This window comes from Aethalodelphis obliquidens, unplaced genomic scaffold (genome assembly GCF_003676395.1).
Source record: "Aethalodelphis obliquidens isolate GAN/ISIS:26980383/991018 unplaced genomic scaffold, ASM367639v1 scaffold41, whole genome shotgun sequence".
NCBI lineage: Eukaryota > Metazoa > Chordata > Mammalia > Artiodactyla > Delphinidae > Aethalodelphis > Aethalodelphis obliquidens.
In genome coordinates, this window is record NW_020837985.1 from 14,632,118 (window position 1) to 14,654,149 (window position 22,032).

A 22,032-nucleotide genomic window follows, 5' to 3' on the forward strand; every position below is an offset into this window, starting at 1 on the left:
CAAATGCGAAGATGAGGACTGTTCCATCTGGAAAGCAGAACTGAGAACTCAGACTGGGGATCAGGCCATCAGAGATGTGGGAACACATAAGAGAGGAGGGCGCGTGGACTGGAGCCTCACACACCTGCATCTGAACCTCCCTCTGCCCCACCTCCCGCTGGACAGGTTTGTGCCCGTGACACCTGCCTTCCCCACCACCACCACCCTGCACCTGGGCCTGCTTCCTCAGCAGCACAGGGGCTGCTTGGGTCCCAGGAGGGGCTGTGAGCACGAGGCACATGGTCATCAGCCAACATACAGGGCGCTGCTGGTGATGCTGTTAACTTGTCTCGCTAGAGTCTAAAACATCAGAACAAAGGGGGCTTGAGATAAGCAATAAGGAAGGAGTCAACACTAACTGCCTTCCTGTAATGCCAGGTGCTCTGCTGGGTATGGAGCGTGGCTCCTTCCATCACTGAATCACCCCCACTTTAGAGATGAACAAACTCAATCTCAGAGCAGGTGAGGAGCTGTTTCTGCTCGTGCTGCCCCCTCTGCTGCCACGCCGGTACCATCCCGTCTTCTCTCCGCGAGTGGGAGAGCCCAGCCACAGCTGAGCGTCCCTCCCCCGCGCAGCTTTCGGCATCTTAAGTTTCCCGACCGGGGACTGAACCCGGGCCACGGCAGTGAAAGCACCAAGTCCTAACCACTGGACCGCCAGGGAATTCCCTCTGTGTAGTTGTTTTATTTCCTCCAAATCCATCTACAGCCACATCAAACACCACCCTCTCCCCACACCCACAGAGCTGTCCCTTCTCCCACTGTTGGGGTTATTCATGCAAACAGCAGAGCCTTGACATCAGGAGAAACAGGCCCCTGCACCTCGGTACCTTCCCTAGTGCCACTAAAATTACCCCGCTACGTGCATAGAACATGACTGATACGTCAAGAGAGCCGTGGAATGGACACAGGGACAATTAGAGAGGAACACAGACTCGCCGATGTGCAGGGGCCACAGTCAGCCAGGGTCGGCCATCAGCCACGTGAGCCCAGGTGGGCACCAACCATCCAACAGCCCGGCCTCGGCACAGCTTCAAGTTGCCTACATTACACAGACCCCTGGGGATGCTCAAAGGCAGAAAAAGCCAAGGAGCCGGGGGCTGGTGCTCTGTCCCCTGGCGTCGGTATTCTGTGGGCTGCATCCAGGGTCTCCTCGCTGAAAGCTGGGGGCTATCTGTAGAGCTCATCACCCAGAGAAGAGCTAAACCCTGCACGTCCTACCAAGGGTCTCTGCATTCATTTTACTAAGGAATATGCCATTTCTTCCACTAAAATAGTTCTCTGCCACTGAGAGGCTGCTTGATAAATATTAATGTGAATTTATCTCAATCTCTTTTTAAAAATGAGATCCAGAAAAGCCTGAACTGGTGCCTTCTTTTTCTCTCTCAGATCAGTGAAGCAGGATACCAGTAGGACGTGACGGCTGCACGGGCCGAACAGCTTGATTCCGTCCACGTGCGACACATGTAAATGAAGCTAACAAATGCGGAGCACAGGTCACAGGGACACTGGGGAAGTCTGCAAGTGACTCATTTCAAACGAGCCCATTCCATTTAAATCCCATTGCCGATTCTAAAAGAGAAGTAAGGGTGTAACAGCCTGTAAGCTATTTGACCTTTTCGTGGGTCATAAAAATCAGTTTAGTCTCTCTCTCTCTCTCTCTTTTTCTCTCTTACACCTCTTCCTCTTCCTCTTCTTCTTTCTCTTTCTCTTTCTCTGCTACGTGAGGACACAACAAGAAAGCAACCATCTGCAAGCCAAGAAGAGAGCTCTCACCAGAGCCCAACCACGCTGGCACCTTGACCCCAGACTTCCAGCCTCTAGAACTTGCTTAGAACTTTATGGCATTTATGATATTGTCAATGGAAAATATGTCTAAAGTTATCACTGGACAAAGAAGACAAAAACAGCTCTGCCATTTAAAGTTTATAGAAAAATACGCGGGCCTCTCACTGCCGTGGCCTCTCCCGTTGCGGAGCACAGGCTCCCGACGCGCAGGCTCAGCGGCCATGGCTCACGGGCCCAGCCGCTCCGCGATACGTGGGATCTTCCCGGACCGGGGCACGAACCCACGTCCCCTGCATCGGCAGGCGGACTCTCAACCACTGCACCACCAGGGAAGCCCTGAATGTGGATCTTGATGTTTGAATATGTTTTAACCTTGCACGATGTCTATACTAACGATGTATGGGTTGCTTGATAAATAAATATTTTTTTTAAAAAATCAGTTTAGTGGGTAGCGAGCAGCATCCCACAGGATGGGACGGGACAGGACGGGATGGGACGGGACGGGGTGGGGTGGGGTGGGGTGGGGTGGGATGGATCATACTCCACGTTACGGGCTAAACTGTGTCTCCCCACCCCCCACACTTATATTGTTGAAGTCCTAATACCCAGTACCTCAGAAGACGACTACATCTGGAGAGACGGCCTTTAAGGAAGTAGTTAAGGTCAAATGAGCTCATAGGCGTGGACCCTGATCCAATATGACCGGTGTCCTTGTAAGAAAAGGAGATTAGGACACAGCAACACACACACAGAGGGACGACCGCGTGAAGACACAGGGAGAAGGTGGTCATCTGCCAGCCAAGGAGAGGCCTCAGGAAGAACCAGCCCTGCCGACACCTTGATCTTAGACTTCCAGCCTCCAGGACTGGGAGACAATAAATGTCTGTTGTTGAGGCCCCCCAGGCTGTGGTATTTTTGTTACGGTGGCCCAAGCTGACCGATAGGGGACACCACACACAGTGAGAATGGGTGTCGTTTCATGAAACGTGTGTTTTTTCACACGCAGTGTACTTCCTACTATGGGCCATGATCGAGAAGTTTGAGGGCCACTGTTGTAAGGGCTCCAGGTCAGCTGTCCTCTCCGGTGCTCAGCAAGTTACTGGAGCACATCTTCAACTCCTCACTTGACATGACAGAAAGTATTAACAGATTCAAAATTCTCAATCAATTCTGAGATGCAATACCTAATACAGAGCTAATTTGATAAATGAATATACACGTATGAGTGGTCATCCGGTCTCACTGCTTCATTTTTTACCAAAGAGGAAAGTGAAGGCCAGGGATCAGAGAAGTGATTGGCCCGAGGTCACACCTGGGAAACCCAACCACCACCCCCCCCCACCCCCACCCCTCGTGCTGATTCCTATCCGGAAATCTACGCCAAACCCACGGTCCTGGTCCAGGTAGTGTGCACACCCTTTCCCAGTTGCTTCAAATTTCAGACTCAATACTTCCATGTGAAAACCGTACTGCTCTATTTTGGCTTGAATTTAATACTCAGAAATTCCTCTTCTCTTACTCTGACATATTCCAGATACAGAGAAACCTATATTTTAATCATTCTAGTCATCCTTAGCAATAAATAAGTACCTGCCAAGATAACCATTTTTTAGAGGAAATTGGTCAAAGATTAGAGTCAGACACAGCCAAAAGGTTCTCCCCATCTGTTCCCACCTAACTATGAAAATCCTGCAGAGAAACTCTCTTTTTATAACTTTAACAGGTTACTCTGCTGCTGAAACTTCTGATAACATCCACCAAAAGCTCTTTAAGCTGGAAAGAACTGTATAGCATTATGGGGAGAAACACTGACTTTTCAAGTAGGTGAAGTAAGGGAAGATGCTAATTTTATCGAGCTTCTACTATTGCAGGCAGGATGCCAAGTGACTGCTACACGTTATTTCTGATAATCCTCCAGACACTATCAGACATTATCTTCTTAATCTTACAGTTGAAAGCAGGCTTAGTAAAGTAAGTAAATTCTCAAAGGCTACATTTAATCAGAAGACACAGGAGGCAAACCCAGGTCTGCCTCAATCCAAGGATCATGACCCATATGTTTCTCTGCACTGTTCTCCTTGCTGAAACAATGTTGTACTGTCTCCATCCTACACACAGAGCAGCCCAGGCCAGGGACACCGGCATCTTGTCCAAGGCCATTCAACTACCCCATGAATGATACACATACCATCAAAATAGAAAACGGTACAGTTCTCCAGTTTAAGACCCACATGTGTTGAAACGCTTCGGAAGTCAGAAACAAATCAACAGAAACAATAAGAATTACAATGTGTTGAGCATGTATTACGCTTCCGGCTCTTTCCATACAGCGCCTCAACTCCCTACACCAGCACAGCAAGGTAGACATAATCCTCACTTTCCTGATGAGGAAATAATGCAGAGAAAACAAGCAATTCGATTGAACAAGCACGTATTGAGCCCCTATGAGCCAGACTTTATGCTAGGCTGGGGTTTGGGGGGTAAAAAAAAAGTCTCAATTCCAGCTGTCCAGCCTTCACACATAGATTGCTATAAATATCTGCTTTGGGAAGATCACTTTATACTCTGTGTGGAAGAGAGATGAGAAAGGACGACCTGGGAGACAAGGTGCATCCTTAGAATGTGTCACCATATCCTGCACCAGAAATGGCAGCCTGCCCGAGAGAGTGGCAGGCTGGCACTCCGTGCAGCAGATGGTGGGCAAGTGAGCAGCAAAGCAGGCCCCACTCCACTGCTGAAAAGCGTACACCATCTAGACCACGGTGTCCCACAAGACTAAATCCTTCGAGAAGGTGCGGAGTGCCCCTTTTGATACCACCCCAGGATGCTCTACTTTGGCTCACCTACGACTTGGCAAATTAGTATTTTCCCATAACTAGTAAATGCAGTTAATATACTGGGGATTTTGACATACTGATAGTTTTTCTTCACCTCATTATTTTACGTGTGTGGTTGCTCTACTGAGAATGCATTTTATTAGCAGGTACTTATTATGTTGCCCTACACAGCATTTATCTCATCAACACACAACTTAAAGGAAGTCAAAAGCTTCCCTTCATTTCTGCTGGGTTTTTGTTCAACCTCTTCTATTTCTGAACAAACAAAAGGGACTGTATAAATTGCGACAGAGACAAATGACAGCTCTTTACTGAAGAGCTCCCACCAGGACTCTGCAAGGTAACAATTCATGTACTCAGACCGCCTCCTCCTCCACCCAGGTGAAAAATGGAACATATTAACTCAAAACTCCAGAAGAAACAACGTATACCACCTGGGGATAAAATGCAATGGGGAAAGAGCATGTCTGGAATGGAAAGCAAGAAGCAGAATAATACATATGCCTTCACAATATAAAAACTATGGCCTTGGGCTTCCCTGGTGGTGCAGTGGTTGGAGAGTCCGCCTGCCGATGCAGGGGACACGGGTTCGTGCCCCAGTCCGGGAAGATCCCACATGCCACGGAGCAGCTGGGCCCGTGAGAAATGGCCGCTGAGCCTGAGCGTCCGGAGCCTGTGCTCCGCAATGGGAGAGGCCACAACAGTGAGAGGCCCGCGTACAGCAAAAAAAAAAAAAAAAAAACTATGGCCTTCATCTTTGGGCAGGGTTCATGCTGCAGCTCTTTATGCTTTGCTATGAAGCCAAAGGACAAAAGTTCAAATCTAGGCCTGTATGTTCTTCATAGCGGGAACAAGACACAACACACAGGGCTTTAAACCCAAAGCCTGCATATTTTCAAGTTGGTCCATATTGTAGGAGACTTTCAATTTTTATAGCCATGTTATTTTACCCATGATGTCTGATACCAAAATCTAGTAAAATAATGCATTCTTATTTTCAATGCCATTTTACAATTTACTGAAATTCAAAAAAATGTGAAGAACAGATATTTTAAAACCCAGGATTATAAAAGATGGCCAGAAAAGTAATTTTAATTCACAATAGTCTAGAACTACGGTAAGTGAAAGTGCAGGGCGGTGGGGCACGCGGAGGAGGTGTGTCCATCTGTCCAGTCCGTCCTGCGCCCGACGCTGTGCCGCCCTGTGTCACCACCTCAACGCCCTCATAGGTGGCTGTCGGGCTGATACACAGGGCATCAGCACCCTCAGATTCCACGTCAGCCTCAGGGTCCTTCTTTCCAATAAAAACGTGACAGCACATCTCTAACTAAATGTGACATAACTTGTATCGCTTTACGTGAGCTTTCACATGAATAACTGTAGAATCCATAAGAAATCTCACTGGCCCACAACTCACGGATCTGCTACCCACGAGCAGGGGCACTAAAGAAGGCAGGAACCCCTCTGAGCGCAGCCAGGGCCGCAGCGGTGACTCTATGCATTTTACTCCAAACCCAGTGAATGGTGGCTACGGAGGGGAAGAAGGGAGCCTGCTTTCCAGAAAGAGGCAAAGACCCTGAAATGGCCCCAGTGAAAAACTCCCCACCAACAACTTGTTCTTATCAAAGCCCATTTCTCAGCCCACGGAGCACACCTCCTGCACTGGCCTCCCCAGGTCCTTGTGAAATGCAAGTTCTTGGGTCCAGGACGGGGCTCTGGAACTGGGCCTGTAAATTCTGAGTTAACTGTGGGCTGAGCGTTACTTGCTTTCAAAATGTATTTCCCCCAGGGCTAAGCCTTATTTGAACCAAAGAACCAAATCCACACCCAGCTGAGTGATGGGGGCGGGGGTGGTTTCAGGCTGCCCCTCTAAGCACAGAGGTGGGGAGAAGGGGCCGGATGGGGATGTTTGGGAGGTAAAACCCGGAGGACTGCCTGAGGAGGACTTAGATATGGGGTCTGATGGGGGGAAAGGGGATGGAGACTGACTTCACCGTCTGTGGTCTGAGCAGCTGGACGGAGAGTGGTACCACGTGCTGAGACGGGGCAGGGAAGGATGCGTAGGCAGTCAGGCGTTCCGGCCTGGAGCTCCGTGTAAGAAATAAATACAAGAGCCATGTGTGCAGAGAGTTCTTGGAGACGTGGGCCTGTGAGTTCACCAGGAGGAAACAGACGGAGAAGATAAGGATGGTGTTGACTGGACCCTCAAAGTGGATGACGAAGCCACCAGGACACAGACAGTGGCGGCGCTGCAGGACAGGGTGAGCCAGGAGCGGGGAGAAGTGACCACAGCGCGTCAGTGGCCACAGCCAAAGGAGAAGCACACCTGCTGTGAGGAGCTGGGGGTTCCAAGGAGGACTGCCTGGAAGTAGCAATAGGGAAGGACTTCTCTGCCACCTCTAGGCCCCGAGGCACTTGGCGTGCAGCAGGAAAAAACAGCAGCATCTTGAGGGGTGGCCCGGGAAGCAGCGCCTAGGGGAATGAGCTGGCCCCTCCCACTGTGGCTCCGGGGGAGCACCCCCGGCATCCTGAGCAGGACAGCGCTTTCTGTGCTTTATTCACCTGCGTTAGACCTGCATTTAGCGGCCTCGTTCCTTCCTGCGAAACACAAATGACACCCCTTGGTCAAGGTTCTACCAGAAACATTCCCACACATTTGCAAACTCTGTGGTAAAGAGTCACTACCTTAGTACAAGGTTAATGGAACATTCAGGGGAAAAAAGAGGCTGAGACGAAACAGGGGCCTTTGCTATGACAGACCATGAGTTCCTGAGGTCACAGCGGAAGGTCACGAGAGCAGGAAGGGATGGGAAACGAGCCCTGATTGGAAGTACAGACGCCAACAGAGAGGAGTCTGAAGGCGATGGGCGACCTGCAGGCCTGGACCTCGGATAAGGTCGAGATGCAGAGGCTGAGTGATGAAGGGTGCTCTGGGAGACGAAGTAGGTAGCAGCTGAAGCCCAGGGGCACTGGGCACACCTGGCGGAGGCGCAGACTCAAAGGGACAACCCAAAGGGACTCGAAGGGGCTGGGAGTGTAAAGGAAACAAAAGCAGCAAGTGATAATCCTGGCATTTGAACCCAGGGTCTCCCCCCCTCCAAAAATGATGCTCAGAGATAAAACGTAGATGGTAGCGAACATAAATTTACCATTCTACTTAAGGAACCCCCAAAACCTAAAACTCCCTGCAGGTTGTTTTAGGTGAGGGTTAGGGATTGGGGTGGAAGGTAACAAGCTTTGGCTTCTTCCATTTTAGCTGGTTTCTGAGTCCAAAATACCCGACCCAGCTTCTCCAGTTCCTCCCGAAACCCCTCCATCCTCTGTCCCTCCTTCTTTGCTTCCCCTAGATGAAGAAGGAGGTGACGTGTGACAACCGTGCAGATAAGCCTCCCTTTACCCCGCCCACAGGACTGGCACCAAGGGCCTCCTCACCCCACCCAGTCTCTCTTGTTGGCTGCATCTCCCGCCATCCCTTAGCCCCACGTTTTGCAGGCATCCTGTTACACTAAACACTGCTCGGCCAAAAGACGCCGGGAGCATTCGTAACTCCTCGCACCTCGCTCCCGCCAGCACAGCTGCCGCAATGCCCCGCCCCACAGCCTTGCCGCCGCTGTCCCTCGGCCTCCAGCTCAACCCAAAAGTCACCTCTGGTACTGCATGGACCCAGCATCGTGTCCAAGTCACGGAGATGATCAATAAACACTTCCAGAAAGGAGATAAGGAGAGCTCCCCAATGCCATCGTTTACCCCTGCCTTGTCCTTCATCGTCTGCACAGTATTCCTAGAACCCTTAAAATACACCTTCAGGAGCCTTACGGGTCTACTGCAATTGCACTCACAACTCAAAAACCTATCTACTTTACATGTAAAAACCAAAATTTTTAAAGGAATTGGCAATCCTACTTTTTCTGATTCTCTTCACAGTACAATCCACTCTCGTTCAAAAAGCATCACGTAATCTCAGATGAACAGTTTTCAAAGAGAGAAGGAAGCAGCGGGGGAGGAAACGGAGGAATTATTCCTGTCTAGCCCATCTAAATGTATAACTACGGGCTCATCAAAGAGAAATCAAAACAAAAAGTTGTTCCCGGTACTAAAACAAGAAGTAAAATGTCAACTATGATAGCAAGGAAAGCAAATATAAAATAGGAATGCTTTTTCTCAATGGGAACTCATCTCCCGCTTCCTGAAAGGGGACGTGCCCTTCAAACCACGAAGTCAAATCTTCACCAGTGTGTGCGTTTAGCTAAGCTGAATCCACACTTCCCAGAAGCCCCTTCCCTGCATACTCTGAGCCAGCGTGCATGGGGACCCGGAAGGCACAGGCACGCCCACCGACACTGCTGGGGTGGTGGGGTGGAGGCAGCATCCCTCCCCCAGCTCCTCTAGCCGCCCCCAGGCCCTCTGCTTCAGCTTCTCCAGCTCCTGGGCCAGGTGGCCGCTCCTCCAGGGGCTCCCATCATCGAAGCTGGGGGCTGGGAGGTGCTGAGAAACCAGCACGGTTCCTGTCCCTCCCCGTGGGGTGGGGTCCAGCTCAGCCTCACAAGTGCCTGCTCGTCTGTGCTTCCTTCCCACCCACCTCCCCTTCCCAACCGCCTCTCCGACTGCCTGCCTGAGGGCTTCAGGATCCGGCAGCATACACAGAAGCAACTGCTCCACATACCGTGCAGCCAGCCCCCACACTGCGTACAGTCAAACCCCGGTCATAAAGCACGCGTGCATGTACGTACCTGTGTGCGTAATGACAGAGAACCTCTCCCTGATGCAGGCTGCTCAGTGCCCTACTTCTGACTAGGCCCTGTCCTCGCCCCGCCTAGTCCAGCTGTAGCAAGGATCCCACTTAATTAGGTGAGCGAGAGTCCCCCCACCCTTGATATCCGATCACCCTCAATATCTGATCAAGTTCCTCACACCACCCGACCCCCCCTTGACGTCTAAGTCCTTGGCTTGCCTTCAGCGAGAATCCTGTTAGGCCAACTGCGCCAGAGTTCCCCAGCCCGACGTCTCCTCTGAGTAATTTTCTGTCCACTCCCCACTCCCTTTGCTGTTGGCTCTGAATCCCCACTTGTCCTTGTATTCGGAGGGAGCCCAGTCTCTCTCCCCTACCGCAACAGAGCTGACCCTACTGCAGCTGTCTGGAACAGTCTTCCTTGCCATGTTAACAAGTGTCGGGACAATTTCTCTTTAATGGTACGCGTGTACTACGTATGCATGCGTGCATTTAGAACCCTAACTGAACTGCAGTTTTCACAGCTTTGTCATTGTTTTCAAAGCGGTAATTCTTCCTTTTCCATAAACAAGGTCCTCTGTGCACCAAAGGCTGCCTTGAAGCTGTTTCCAAGCTCAGCGAGTGTTTTTCCCTCTGATGAAATACACACATATCACCATCCCACTGCCAGGGGGCAGCAGCACTGTGCTGGAACGCATTTGCCATCAGCAGCTCGAACGCCGCGTGGAAGCAGGCAGTCATTTGGCAGTTAAACGAAAACGTCTCTGTCAAGAGGGGTCAGGGCAAGTGGCTTCCCTTCCCCCATATTAGGAGCTGAGAGGCTAGGGGTCCAGGCTCGTTCTGCCACTGGCTGTGGGGCTGGGACGGGCCACTTCACCAGGCAGGACCTCCGTGTTCACCCCTGCAACGGGCCTCACACGGCTGTGGCCTTCTGCAGCCGGGCAGCCCGGGAACACAGGGGTGCCGGGGAGGAACGCCAGGACGCCGTCCTCCGGGCATCCATTCCCACTTTACGGATGAGATGCGTTACCTGACAGGCACTGCCACGCCCGAAGCAGCAGAAGACCCAGGTCTGGACTGAGCCGCATCCCTCAGCCCAAGCACAGCGGCACCTTCTCTTTCATTCATGCAAGCCCTGCCCTAAACACTCCTTCCCTTCACCTCCCCCCACCTGTGTCCCACACACCTGCTGAGTACCTGCTCACTCTCCAGGGCCCATCTCAAGCACCTGCTGCCTCCTGATGAGCGCTTCTTCAGCCCTCCCTGGGAGACTCCATCTCTTCCTTCTTCTGGGTTTTCCTTAACCCTAAATCCATGCAAGTAAATCATCTGGCCAGAGGTTCCGACAAGGAGTGACGGGTGGGTGAGCAGGAGGGATCAATCACCTCATAACTCCTATCAGCCATTCCACATCACTTTTAAAGTATGAACAAACACCATGGTAAAATGTTATTTAAATGCACCTTCAAAACAAGTGTCCTAGCACTGCACTCCAACGTCCCCTCCAAAACCCCCCTCCCAGAGTACTTCCTGAGCGGTCACTGATCACTGCCACCATCACTCACTCATTCCACAAATATTTCCGGCACACCTACGACTATTTTAGATGCTACAAAGGTACAATGAGGGGCTTCCCTGGCGGCGCAGTGGTTGAGAGTCCGCCTGCCGATGCAGGGGACACGGGTTCGTGCCCCGGTCCGGGAGGATCCCACATGCTGCGGAACGGCTTGGCCCGTGAGCCATGGCCGCTGAGCCTGTGCGTCCGGAGCCTGTGCTCCGCAACGGGAGAAGCCACAACAGTGAGAGGCCCGCGTACCGCAAAAAAAAAAAAAGGTACAGTGATCCAAGCAGAGTCACTGCTTTCTTAGAAAGCACGTTCTAGTTAGGGAGGCCCTAGGGCTCTAGGGATTGGATTACAGTGTGCTTGCTGGGATGGAGAAGACCACACAAGGAAGAGTCCGCTCCACTCCTAGACTCTTCTCCACACGACCCAGTGTGGTCACCAGCTGTTCCTGGGGCTTCACGCTTCTCCCGGCAGAAAAGAGGAAACCCCTCTCTTCCCAGGCAGCTCGGCCCCTCGTCCCATAACTTAGCCTTGCTGTCCCTGAGGGGCCCGACTCTCCTAGAGGGGGATTTATCAAGAGAGGAAGTGGAGGGTCAGCCATAAAAACTGCCCGCCCTGAAGAAAAGTCGGGACATGACCAGAAGACGCTGTGAGGGCGGGGATGGGGAGGCCACCTGCACAAACCCACCCCAGAGCTGAAGGCGGGACGGCTGGCAAGAGTGTAGCCGACGTCCTGAGACAAGAAAACACCAAAAAGCAAAAATCCTGACGTATTCAAGAAACCAAAGGATGGCCAATGTGGGTCAAATGTAGAGCGTTTCATACTCTCTGTTAAATTCACATATGTTGGTCTGAGCTAATCCTCTGTAACGTTAAATGTATTTCTCAGAGTTCCAGCAACAGTTTCAAGTTTCGTATTATGCTAAAGAGATCTATCATAAAATGTTTAAAACAGATTTTCCTGCTACTTTCAGCTTTAGTTCAAAAACAAGTGAAGCACTTTCAGGAGGTGTCTTAACTCTTTCAAACCCGCTGTACACCATCCAGGTATGTTACGGGCACAAGATACATTTCATAGTATGAGTATCTCTCATAGTAACTGACAGACTTTGGGCAAAGGACTTCATTAGCATCTCAAAGCGTGACAGACCTCAGCACAGTGGCCTGATGCTATCTGCCTCCCAAGAAATGAGAAACAAATGAGACAAGCTACAGGGAAACAGTCAGAAGACTGTAAAAGAGTCTCACATAAAAGAGATACAATTAGTAAACAGGAACACAGAACAAATATCCAAACTTGCAACTTACCCAGAAAATACAAATTAAAACAATAAGGCAACGTTTTCTACATACTGAATGAGCAGCACTGCTGCCAGAGCTATAATTAGAACAATCCTTTCAGAAGGCAATTTCCAATATGTTTCAACAGCAATAAAAGTGTTCAGAATGGCTGACCCAGTAATCCCTCTCCTGACAAAATCTCTCTCCTGCTCGAAAAGCCAAAGCGCTGAAGACGCTCACCATAGCCTTCCCAGTAACAGTGAAAATAAACCATAAAAAGAAAGAGAGTATTTATTATTAATGCATTCAACAGGATGTGAGTACTGAAGGTGCCACTAACCAGCCACAGTGGCTTTAACTAGCCACTAATAGGGTTTCTTTTCAAAGTGATGCATGTTTTAAATTGACTGTGGTTAGCAGGTGCACATATCTGTGAATACACTAAAAAACTGAAGGGCACATTTTAAACTGTGGTCTGCGAACTAAATCTCAATAAAGTTACTTTTAAAAAAGGAAAAGCATTTATTATTAATGCGTTCAGCCCTATGTGGATGCCAGCACAAGCCACTAGGTGACAGGGACAAGAAAAACAGCAAGTCAGACAGACACCTTCAGAGAGCTTGCAGCCTGAGTGTGGAGCCTGTCAATCAATTGAGCGATCGAAATATAGTGGGTGAAAGTGCTCGATGGGTAAGCACATACTCCAGTGGAAATGTTCCAAAGAAACACAAGGTAGTCTTGAGGGACCAAGAAAGGCTTTGTAGAAAACAACAGAAGTGGTTATCTACACTGAGATCTGAAGGATGAACAAATGTTAGCCAGAAGAAGGAAGGAAAGTGGAAAGGAAGAAGGGATGAGGGAGAGGAAGAGAATGAGAAATCCAGGTGGACACGCCACACTTTCTTTATCCATCCATCAGTGAATGGACATTGATGGATGCCGCTTTCACTTTTTGGCTATTATGCGTGATGCCACTAGGAACACTCATGTGCAAGTTTTTATGTGGGTGTATGTCTTCAAACCTCTTGAGTATATACCTAGGAGTGGAATTGCAGGATCGTATTGCACTACTGTTGATCATCCACTTTCCTTCCCAAAATCCCAGACAACAGAATCACACAAATCACTGTATCTAACATTCCCCAAATAAACCAAACCCTCTTAATTCCACCAGAACTGGAGAAAGTCCTCCTACCTGAAGCTATTCCTTCTTCTCAGTCTTGTCTGGCAAACACCAATTTGTTCTTCAAGGTCAAGGTCACCTCCTTCATGGAACATTACCCAAACCATTCTTCCACCTCTGAAAAGAACTGTCAATTCCCCCATGATGCTCCCATATCCATCATTTACTATGGACTCCTCTATAGGCTTAACCGTGGCATCCTCCCCACACCCTACTCTTTTCATGTAAACAGTTGGTCCCAGCAGCCCCGCGAGTACGTGCCTCAGGATGGCCTGTACTCTGGATCCACTGGCAAAGAAGATCTTTAAAGGAGTTTTACTAGCTGAACTTGTGGGCATTTTTGGAGCATATTTTTTGTTTAAAAAGATGAACACAAGCCAAGGTTTCAGGCAAACAATGAGCAAGAAATTCTCCTTCATCTTGGAAGTTCATTACAAATCCATTGAACACTCTGGAATGTACGGAATCAGAGAGCAAGATCCAGAAAAGTGGCTGAACAGCAAAAATTAGGAATTTGCCCATTGATCAAGGTTTGCCCTATTTCATAGTATCAGGCAAGATTAAAATTCCAAAGTTGACATGGATGGATTTTAGAATATTTAAGGTTAAATGTAAATTTTCATTAAGTCAGAGGTTTTATTCTTTGGACTAACTGTGAAGAAATTGAAGGAAGGTTTGTTTATTATGTTATAAATGCAGTTTTGTTTACTACTCAAAATAAAGTGGTTCTCCTTTAAAAAAACAAATCTCCCCTATAATTCTGAATTGATAAATCTTTCAAAGTAGATAAAATAGTAAAACATCTATTTTTAATATTTATTACATTTCTTTTCCATTATAGTTTATTACAAGATATTGAGTATACAGTGCCCTGCACTATACAGTGGGACATTGTTGTCTATCTAATTTATTCCCCTCTCCTTTCCCTTTTGGTAACCATAGGTTAGTTTTCTATTGTCTATGAGTCTGTTTCTGTTTTGTAAATAAGTTCATTAATATTTATTACATTTTTAACTCACACATTTAAAATCCCATTATCTAAAAATATATTAACTAGAAATACTGCTTTTATCCATTGTCACTTTACCTGAAACAATATTCAAACCCTACATCAATGTCTCTGATACTACTAGAGCCACTTTGGAATAAAATTCGTCATAAAAAAAAACAAAAAACAATTGGCCCCAGACCCATCTTGTGAGTTCCCGCGCACTGGCACACACCGGGCGGGGGGGACCTATGTGGAGGGGCAGGCAAGAACCCCCAGACTGTGCTGCCTCCCTCTGCAAACACCCAGACGGGTTCCCGTCCAAGGACAAGGCTACTCCTCTCTTCCGTATTTCATTTCAATGCGGTGATATTTAGAAATGTTAGTTATCAACTCTGTGAATGGTACCATGAGCTCCCCAGGAGAAAGGTCACCCAATCAATTAAAATACTATCATTAAAATAATAACAAGCTGCCACACAATCTGTAATATCCTAGTTGTACAAATGAGAAAATGAAGGCCCAGGAAGAACTTAATTACTGATCTGAGGTTATGGTAATTAGAGGTTGGGGTGAGTGGAGGGAACCCTTGGTCCTCCTGACTTCAGTCCTCTTCTCAGAAGACTCCAATTAACCAAATACCATTACACACAGGCCCTTATGAGGCAGCGGTTTGTTCAACAGGGTCAAATATCCCAAGTTTCTCTCCTTCTAGACCCAGCGTCTTCGGATCACTAATTAATATGACCTTAAATAACCACCAAGTTCCTTCTCTCCTGGGGCTTCTGCAGGGAAGACAGGCCGACTAAACAGGCACCAGCTCTGTCGGTGCAACGTGAGTAGTGCGTGAGGGGAGAGACCGAACAGCAGGAGGACGACGGGTCCCCTGGGACTTGTGACAGGCAGCCTAGAGGAAGTGCAGACCCAGGGGAGATGGCTGACAAGGTGCAGGCAAGGGGTGAGGGCAAAGGCCCGCTGCGGGAAGAAGATGTGTATTTGCGAGAAAAAAGTCCAGGACGAGGCAGGTGAGGCAGGGGGAGGTGGAAGCAGCTCAGGGAAGGGATGTGCTCCCCTTCCTGGGAGCAGCTGCATCAGCCCCTGGGTGTGTGATTACAGAGACCCAGCTCCTCTGCACACAGCGCGGCCATCCCAGTGCCAGAGGCCCCGCTGAGGCCTCACCCCCAAGGCTCTGGGCGGCGTCCTCTCTAGACAGTGCCCTCCACAGGGAGATAGGGACCTCGCCACGAGAACCTGTACGACCTTTCGGAGAGGGGGCAGAAGGCCGGCCTGCGGGATGATGCAGGACGGCTCCAGGGTCACCCCAGCCCGGAGCTCCCGGGGGCCGCCCAGGCCCCTGCAGATTCTGTCCCGAGGCCCAGCTTCCCTCTGCCCAACCAGACCTGCCTCCTTCTCTTCCCCTCAGTGGGTGTCGATCCCAAGAGCACTTCTAATAAACGCCCCGCACTTGCATCACATCCAAGAGTGCTTCCCAGGGGACCCACAGCTCATGCTAACCCGGCGGGAGGGACAGGCAGACAGGGCGCTGGGACACAGGCAGCGGAGGGCTGATTTCCAAGGGCCTGTGCGGCACCCAGGCAGCAGGAGAACACCTGGGGCTCAGGGTGGGGCCTGGGCTGGAGATAAACGGATTGTGACTGAAACCCAAAAAACACGTGACACCCAGGAACTGTGTGAGAAGAGAAGGTGACGGAGGCAAGGACCTAGAAGAACGTTGCCCTGATGTGTGGGCAAAGACATGCATGATCCCTCAGAAGGTCAAGACAGACGCTGCCCGCGAGGGGAGCACTGACCAAAAGGGGCACAGAGGTGTTTGGGGTTCCAGTCTTGTGTCCGATCTGGGTGCTGGGTACCACGTGGTCACTTCGTGAAAACTCCCTGAGCAGTGTGCTTGTGAATCGTGCACTTCTGCATGTAAGTGTTACACTTTGACACTTACATTTTATAAAACGTAGGCAAAGGCAAGGGGAGCCCATGCCGGAGGCTGAGAGCAGCGAGAAGGGCCAGTAGTGTGTGTTGAGAGGGGCCCAGGGAGGTGAGGGCACGGAGGACATCACCCACCCGATCCTGGGCCGGTGCTGACGGGGGCCAGCACCAGGAGTGCACTCATTCATCTTTCCTGGGAGAAAACTGGAGTTTGAATCCACTCACCTTGATCTGACAAGAAATCCAGCATGGTCTGTAGCAGGAAGGACAAGTGCCTGACAGAGAGAGCAGGGTTCCCCATCCTCCGGGACGCGTAGACCAGCTCGTGAAGCAGACGCATCTGGACGGCAGCCCAGCCTCGGTGCGTGCCTGCGACAGAAGACACAGAGCATCAGAGCAGGGCTTCAGGGGCGCACTGGCAACAGGGCCGACACATGAGCCCGCTGGAGCCATGTCTAATGTGTAAAACTCGTGATTTCAAGATAACGCCTCAACCACCACGCTCAAAGCGCAACCAAAGCATTTCCCCTGTGTTTATCCTGGAGAAGCACACTCACATGATGCGCCTGTTCACGTGGTTTTTTGGTTTTTTATGTTTTTAAAAAATGCTTTATATTATATGGGGTTGGCCAAAAAGTTCGTTCGGGTTTTTCCACAAGATGTTAGAGAAAAACCCAAACGAACTTTTTGGCCAACCCAATATTTTCTCTCTTCTGCAAAGACACAATTTTTAAAATAACCCACTTTGAAATACTTATAATAAGGTTATGACAAAATATTATGTTTTCAGTGGCATGTATTTGAATTACAGCATACTTTTTTTTTCAAGAAAATACTATTTGATGAGCCTTCATTATCAACAACCAAGGCCATAAACTTAAAAAGCACAGCATTTCTCTGAAGTATAAGAACAGAAAAGCAGAAAGCTAAGGTAGAAAAAAGGTTACCAACAAAACCGTGGCTGCTCCCTCCAAAATAACTCAGCGTGTCTGAAATTAGAGGTGGAGGAAATCGGTTGCACAGCCATCAAAAAGTATTTTTTTAAGATCACAGGATTTTAGAGTTGTTTATTCCAAGTCCCTTTTGGCAACAGTTACTGCTTTTAAATATTTTCCACCTTAAAATTCTTCATGAAGATGTGGAAACAGGGCTCAAAAACAGTTACCACCCAGTGCTGTGTGCCCAGGGGCCCCAGGGGGTTGGTTGAAAGGTTGGGGGAAAGGATTTAAGACTCTGACCAAAGCATTCCTCCTCTCATAGGCCTACTGACCGTCTCTCCCACTGCCTACCCTACAAGGCTGGCAAGTCCCTTTTGTGAATTTCCACTGAATCCTGCACAAATCTTGTCCCATAGGCGTTATCTGGCACATACAGTGAGGCACCTGTAAGCTTGTGTCTTTGTTTCTTCCATCAGTCCTTAATTTCCTTGGGAGCCAGGATGGTGTCTTATTCACCCAAATATCCTTACTACCTAGTAAGATGCCTAATACAGAGCTGGTCCTTAACAGCCTCGTGGGTCAAGTTGAAAGCATGAGGAAAGAAAAAGCCCCTATCTTTCAGACATGCCTACTTAAGCATATAGGGTAAAATGACATGATTTCTGGGATTTGCTGTAAAATATTTCAACAAAGAACAAATAAAAGAAAAAGAAAGGTCTGAATAAAGCCAGATATGGCAAAATCTTATTAATTACTTCATCTGGGTGATGGGCTATTGTACTATTCTCTCTGATTTGTGTATATTTAAATTATTTCATAGTAATTTTTAAACTGTTAACTGAATAACAATTACTAATAATTATGAATTGAAATTCTTAGAGCTGACCAAACCTACCCACACACAAAAACCTTGATATCCTACCAGTTTTATCTTACAGAAATCTTTTCATACAATGACAGGAGAGGAAGGAATGACAAGTCCCTGCAGTATTTCCACGATGTCAAAAGACCAAAGGCCAAAACAAAATAAGAGATTCTGAAAAGGATGATAAGGCTGAAATCAACGTCATGACTAACCTAGCCCAGAATTCTAAATGACCTGACCTAACTAATCTCCACCCCACCATACCAAGAATGGGGCACATATCACTCTGCAGATTTTTTTTTAATAGATAAGGATCCAGTTCCTACCACAGGCAATTACGGTAAGACTGAGTATAAATTTTCTTAACACCAAATAGTGTACAAATCATAATTTCTATGCGATTCAAACTGCTCGTCCTATAAAATCTGAATCTTTTTATTCTTAAGACAGATTTGCAGTATATGAGCCGGTGATAAAATTTTCAACACTCTTGTATTCAGAACGTTCAGCAATGTGAGAGTGTATTACCTCAACGACTGCCTTTTACCAAACTTACGTGCCTTACCACTCTCTTTCATAAGAGTTCCTGGGGAAAATTTAATCTCTCATTCAGAAAAAGGCTAAGCAAAAGGCATGATAAAAAAATCTTCATATATAGGAACACAAGTAAGATTAAAGTGATGATAAGCAGCCCATTACGCTAGCAAATACACACAGTGTACTTCTGTGCTCCCACCTCGACTTTCCATAACCAGCTAGGGAAAATGTTCATTTCCAGAAACAGAGAGAAATACATTTCAGGTCCTGAGAATACAGACAATTTCCCTTTTATTCACAGGTACGGGGATTTAGTAGAATTCCATTTAATTCTCTGAGAAATGTTGAAAGTAGTCCAGAGCAACAGTGGAGATAGGGTTTAAAGTAACTTTTATTTCTTGTTAAAAATACAGCCAGCTGACATTTATCACTTTTACCTTATTTGATCTCTTACCTTACCTCCCCACCTCTTTCACAAAATGATGGTGAACGTCCCCTCCCAAAACAGAAGGCTAAGTAAAAAGTATCAAATCACATGGAGGTGTGCTTATTTGTTTCATTTTTCAAAAGAAACATGTTTCATCCATGTGATTTAAAAATTAAGATCAAGAAACAAACTCTGTTCAATAAATGGCAATGAGCACATGCCACGTAGCTGCTCATCAGGTGTGGACACACGTTACACGTATTTACAGGCACGCCTGCTGTGTGCCAGCAAGGGGGACACAGGGACAGGCAGGGTCTCTGCTCTCACGGGGCACACAGCCTGGTGGGGGGGGGGAGAAGTGCTAAATCATTGCCCCGTTTTTTTAAGGTACTTACACATTATGGGAAATGCTGTTTAGAAAGAACAGGAGTACGTGAAAGAGAGAAATAAAAGGACTGCATTTAGGTGGAGAGACGACGGGGGACCTCTAGAAGAGCTGACACGCAGCAGAGACCTGAAGGATGCCTGGGGTGCAGCGGTGAACGGCAGGGAAGAGCATTCCTGAGGAAGCAATAGCCGGCAGGAGACCCGGCAGTGGACACCTGGATGGCGTGTGCACAACTGGCCCAGCACGGAAAGAAAAGGCTAAGGCCAGCCCAGTGTAACTGCATAGAGCCCAGGAGGCTTGCATTTACTCTGGAGCCAGCCTGCAGTTATGTTCCAGGGATACAAAAGGGGTCACTGGAAAGCACCTGCGATCTCTCCAGAAGTCTGTCAGAAGCACACGAACAGGGATCCCGGTCCCACGCACATGGAAACTCAATCCCCCTTCCCAGCTCTCTGCAGAGCAACAGTGTGACCGCTCGAAAAACCCCCTTCCCAGACACTAACTCACCCCACGAAATGTGTCCCGAAGATGGCCTAACGGAGCCTGTACGGTCAACTGTCCCCTCCACAGGCCTGGAGGTCTCATCTCGTCTCTCACACCAGCAACTCTCAGCCTGTCAAATGTAAACCCCGAAAGCTTCTAGGGCGTGTGCAGCTATTTTGCCCTTAACTTCAACCACTGGTACCAGGGCCAAGGCAGGGGGCCATCCCACCGGCACGCACTCCTTCCCAATGGGGCCAGGCCTGAAGCACTGGCCCGCAGGGCACTTTATTCCAGCCTCCACGTGGCCTCCGAGGGACAGATGGAATTAGACCCCACCTGACAGTATCTGCTGAGCACTGTCCTAGCACATTCTGGGGACTGACTCACTCAGTCCTTATAACAACCTTCCCGTGACACAGTAAAAGTACCTCCCTGTACAGATGAGGGACAGAAGACTTGACGGGGGCCATGCAGCCAGTCGGTAATGGTGTCACCCTCTCACTAGCTGTTCGACCTGAGGAATAGCATTTAACCTCCCCAAGCCTCTATTCCCTCAAGTGTGGTACAGGGCCCACTGCACCCGCTCACCAAGCCGTGAGAAATGATGGTACACATATGAAACCGTTCTCCCTGAGGCCACAAGCAGCGTAAGGCAAGTGCAAGTGCAAGGTGTGCTGGGAGAGAGACCGTGTGGAGCAGACGGGGCGCTCCATCACCTGACCCTCCAGCCCTGGGCCAGGACACAGCTGGGCCTGGGCAGCAGGCTCTGGGTTCCAGGCCTCGCCCACACCCAGGACAGCGTCCTCGTGCAGGCAACACTCTCAGGCACTGACCCTACCAGGCAAAGAAGCTGCTCTATATTTGTCACTTAAAATACTGGGAAATATAAGGACAACTTTTTAAAGAAATAAAGACATCCCTGACTCCAAAATGTACTGTAAAGTTACAAAAATCAAGACAGTGTGGTAACAGAAAAACAAACAACACAGAATGGACACCACCAAGAATAAATCCTAACGTAAACCATGGATTCTGGGTGACGCTGTGTCAGTGCAGATTCATCCGTTGTAACAAATGCACCACGCTGGCGGGGATGTTGATGAGGAAGGAGGCTGGGGGGGTGATGCGGGGAACGGGGGTATGTGGGAAATGGCTAAGCTCAATTTTGCTGTGAACCTAAAACTGCTCTAATGAAGTCTACTTAAAAAATAATAATAATAAGATCACACAGGGGAAAGTGTGGTGGTAGGAGGGACGTGATAAAATCCATTACCACATGATTTACATTTAGAAGAAGAATAAGCACCGTCCGAGCTCCTAGGTAAATGGGTGAACTGGTGAAGCCACTTCCCGTGACTCACGTGTGGACACACGTGGACACCCTGTCGCGCCAGTGCCACCGCGCGACACCCAGGGGCTCCTTTGCTGTTGTTCATCTTCCGCCATTAAGCGCTGAGTGGAGATGAGAAGGGAAGCCGCCAGCTGTGTCAGAAGAGCCTTTCAGCTCCCGGCACCTCCACCCTGAGAGCAAACCCCAAGCACGCAGCGCACCTCTGAGAGTGCTGTCCGGTTTGCACTCTCTGCCCTCTCCTCCAAGAAGCGGACGGCTGCTCACAACTAGACTGCAGAGCAGCTACAGAGCCCGGGAATTCAGACAGGGCCTCCCCGGAACGCAGCCGCTCACTCCGTGGAGACGAGCAAAGTAAACGCAGACCAGCGAGGCTCCGGGAGCCAAGCTCCCCTGCACGCCCCGTGGTCTCTTCGCTGCTTTCCTCACTTGGCTGCGTCCCGGGAGAGCTCCCTGTGCAACACCTGACGCAAGGGCGACGGCAACTGTGACCTGCATCCCGAATCCCTCATCCTGGCTCGGCCTGACCTTGGCGCCCCAAATCCAGCACCTCCCGAATCACGCGTCACACCTGTCCTCTCTTTCCCTAACTGTTCTCTGCCCTCCAGGGTCACCTGGACCTACAGCCTCCCTCTTAGGATCCCTGTCCTGACTCCATTAGCAATGAGAGCTCCCAGCAGAAACACCACCAAG

The 22,032-nt window shown here is 49.1% G+C and overlaps 2 protein-coding genes across 5 annotated transcripts in view; one reads left to right on the forward strand and one right to left on the reverse strand.

Annotated features, from left to right (window-relative positions):
- TRAPPC9 (trafficking protein particle complex subunit 9) overlaps positions 1-22,032 on the reverse strand; it is a 509,122-nt gene that overhangs the window by 420,626 nt on the left and 66,464 nt on the right. For all 4 annotated transcript variants that reach the window (XM_027077960.1, XM_027132545.1, XM_027077959.1 and 1 more), the window contains one exon: positions 16,579-16,722. In XM_027077960.1, coding sequence (XP_026933761.1) covers positions 16,579-16,722 — 144 coding nt within the window. The remainder of the gene's footprint in view (positions 1-16,578; positions 16,723-22,032) is intronic.
- LOC113604972 (protein CEBPZOS-like) lies at positions 11,174-16,143 on the forward strand. Its single transcript, XM_027077963.1, has one exon. It carries the CDS (start codon positions 13,689-13,691, stop codon positions 13,929-13,931), a length of 243 nt encoding a protein of 80 aa, XP_026933764.1. The 5' UTR covers positions 11,174-13,688; the 3' UTR covers positions 13,932-16,143.

Excerpts from the sequence above, each read along its gene's own strand:
- LOC113604972 (XM_027077963.1), top strand. The coding sequence starts at position 13,689 with ATGGCCTGTACTCTGGATCCACTGGCAAAGAAGATCTTTAAAGGAGTT.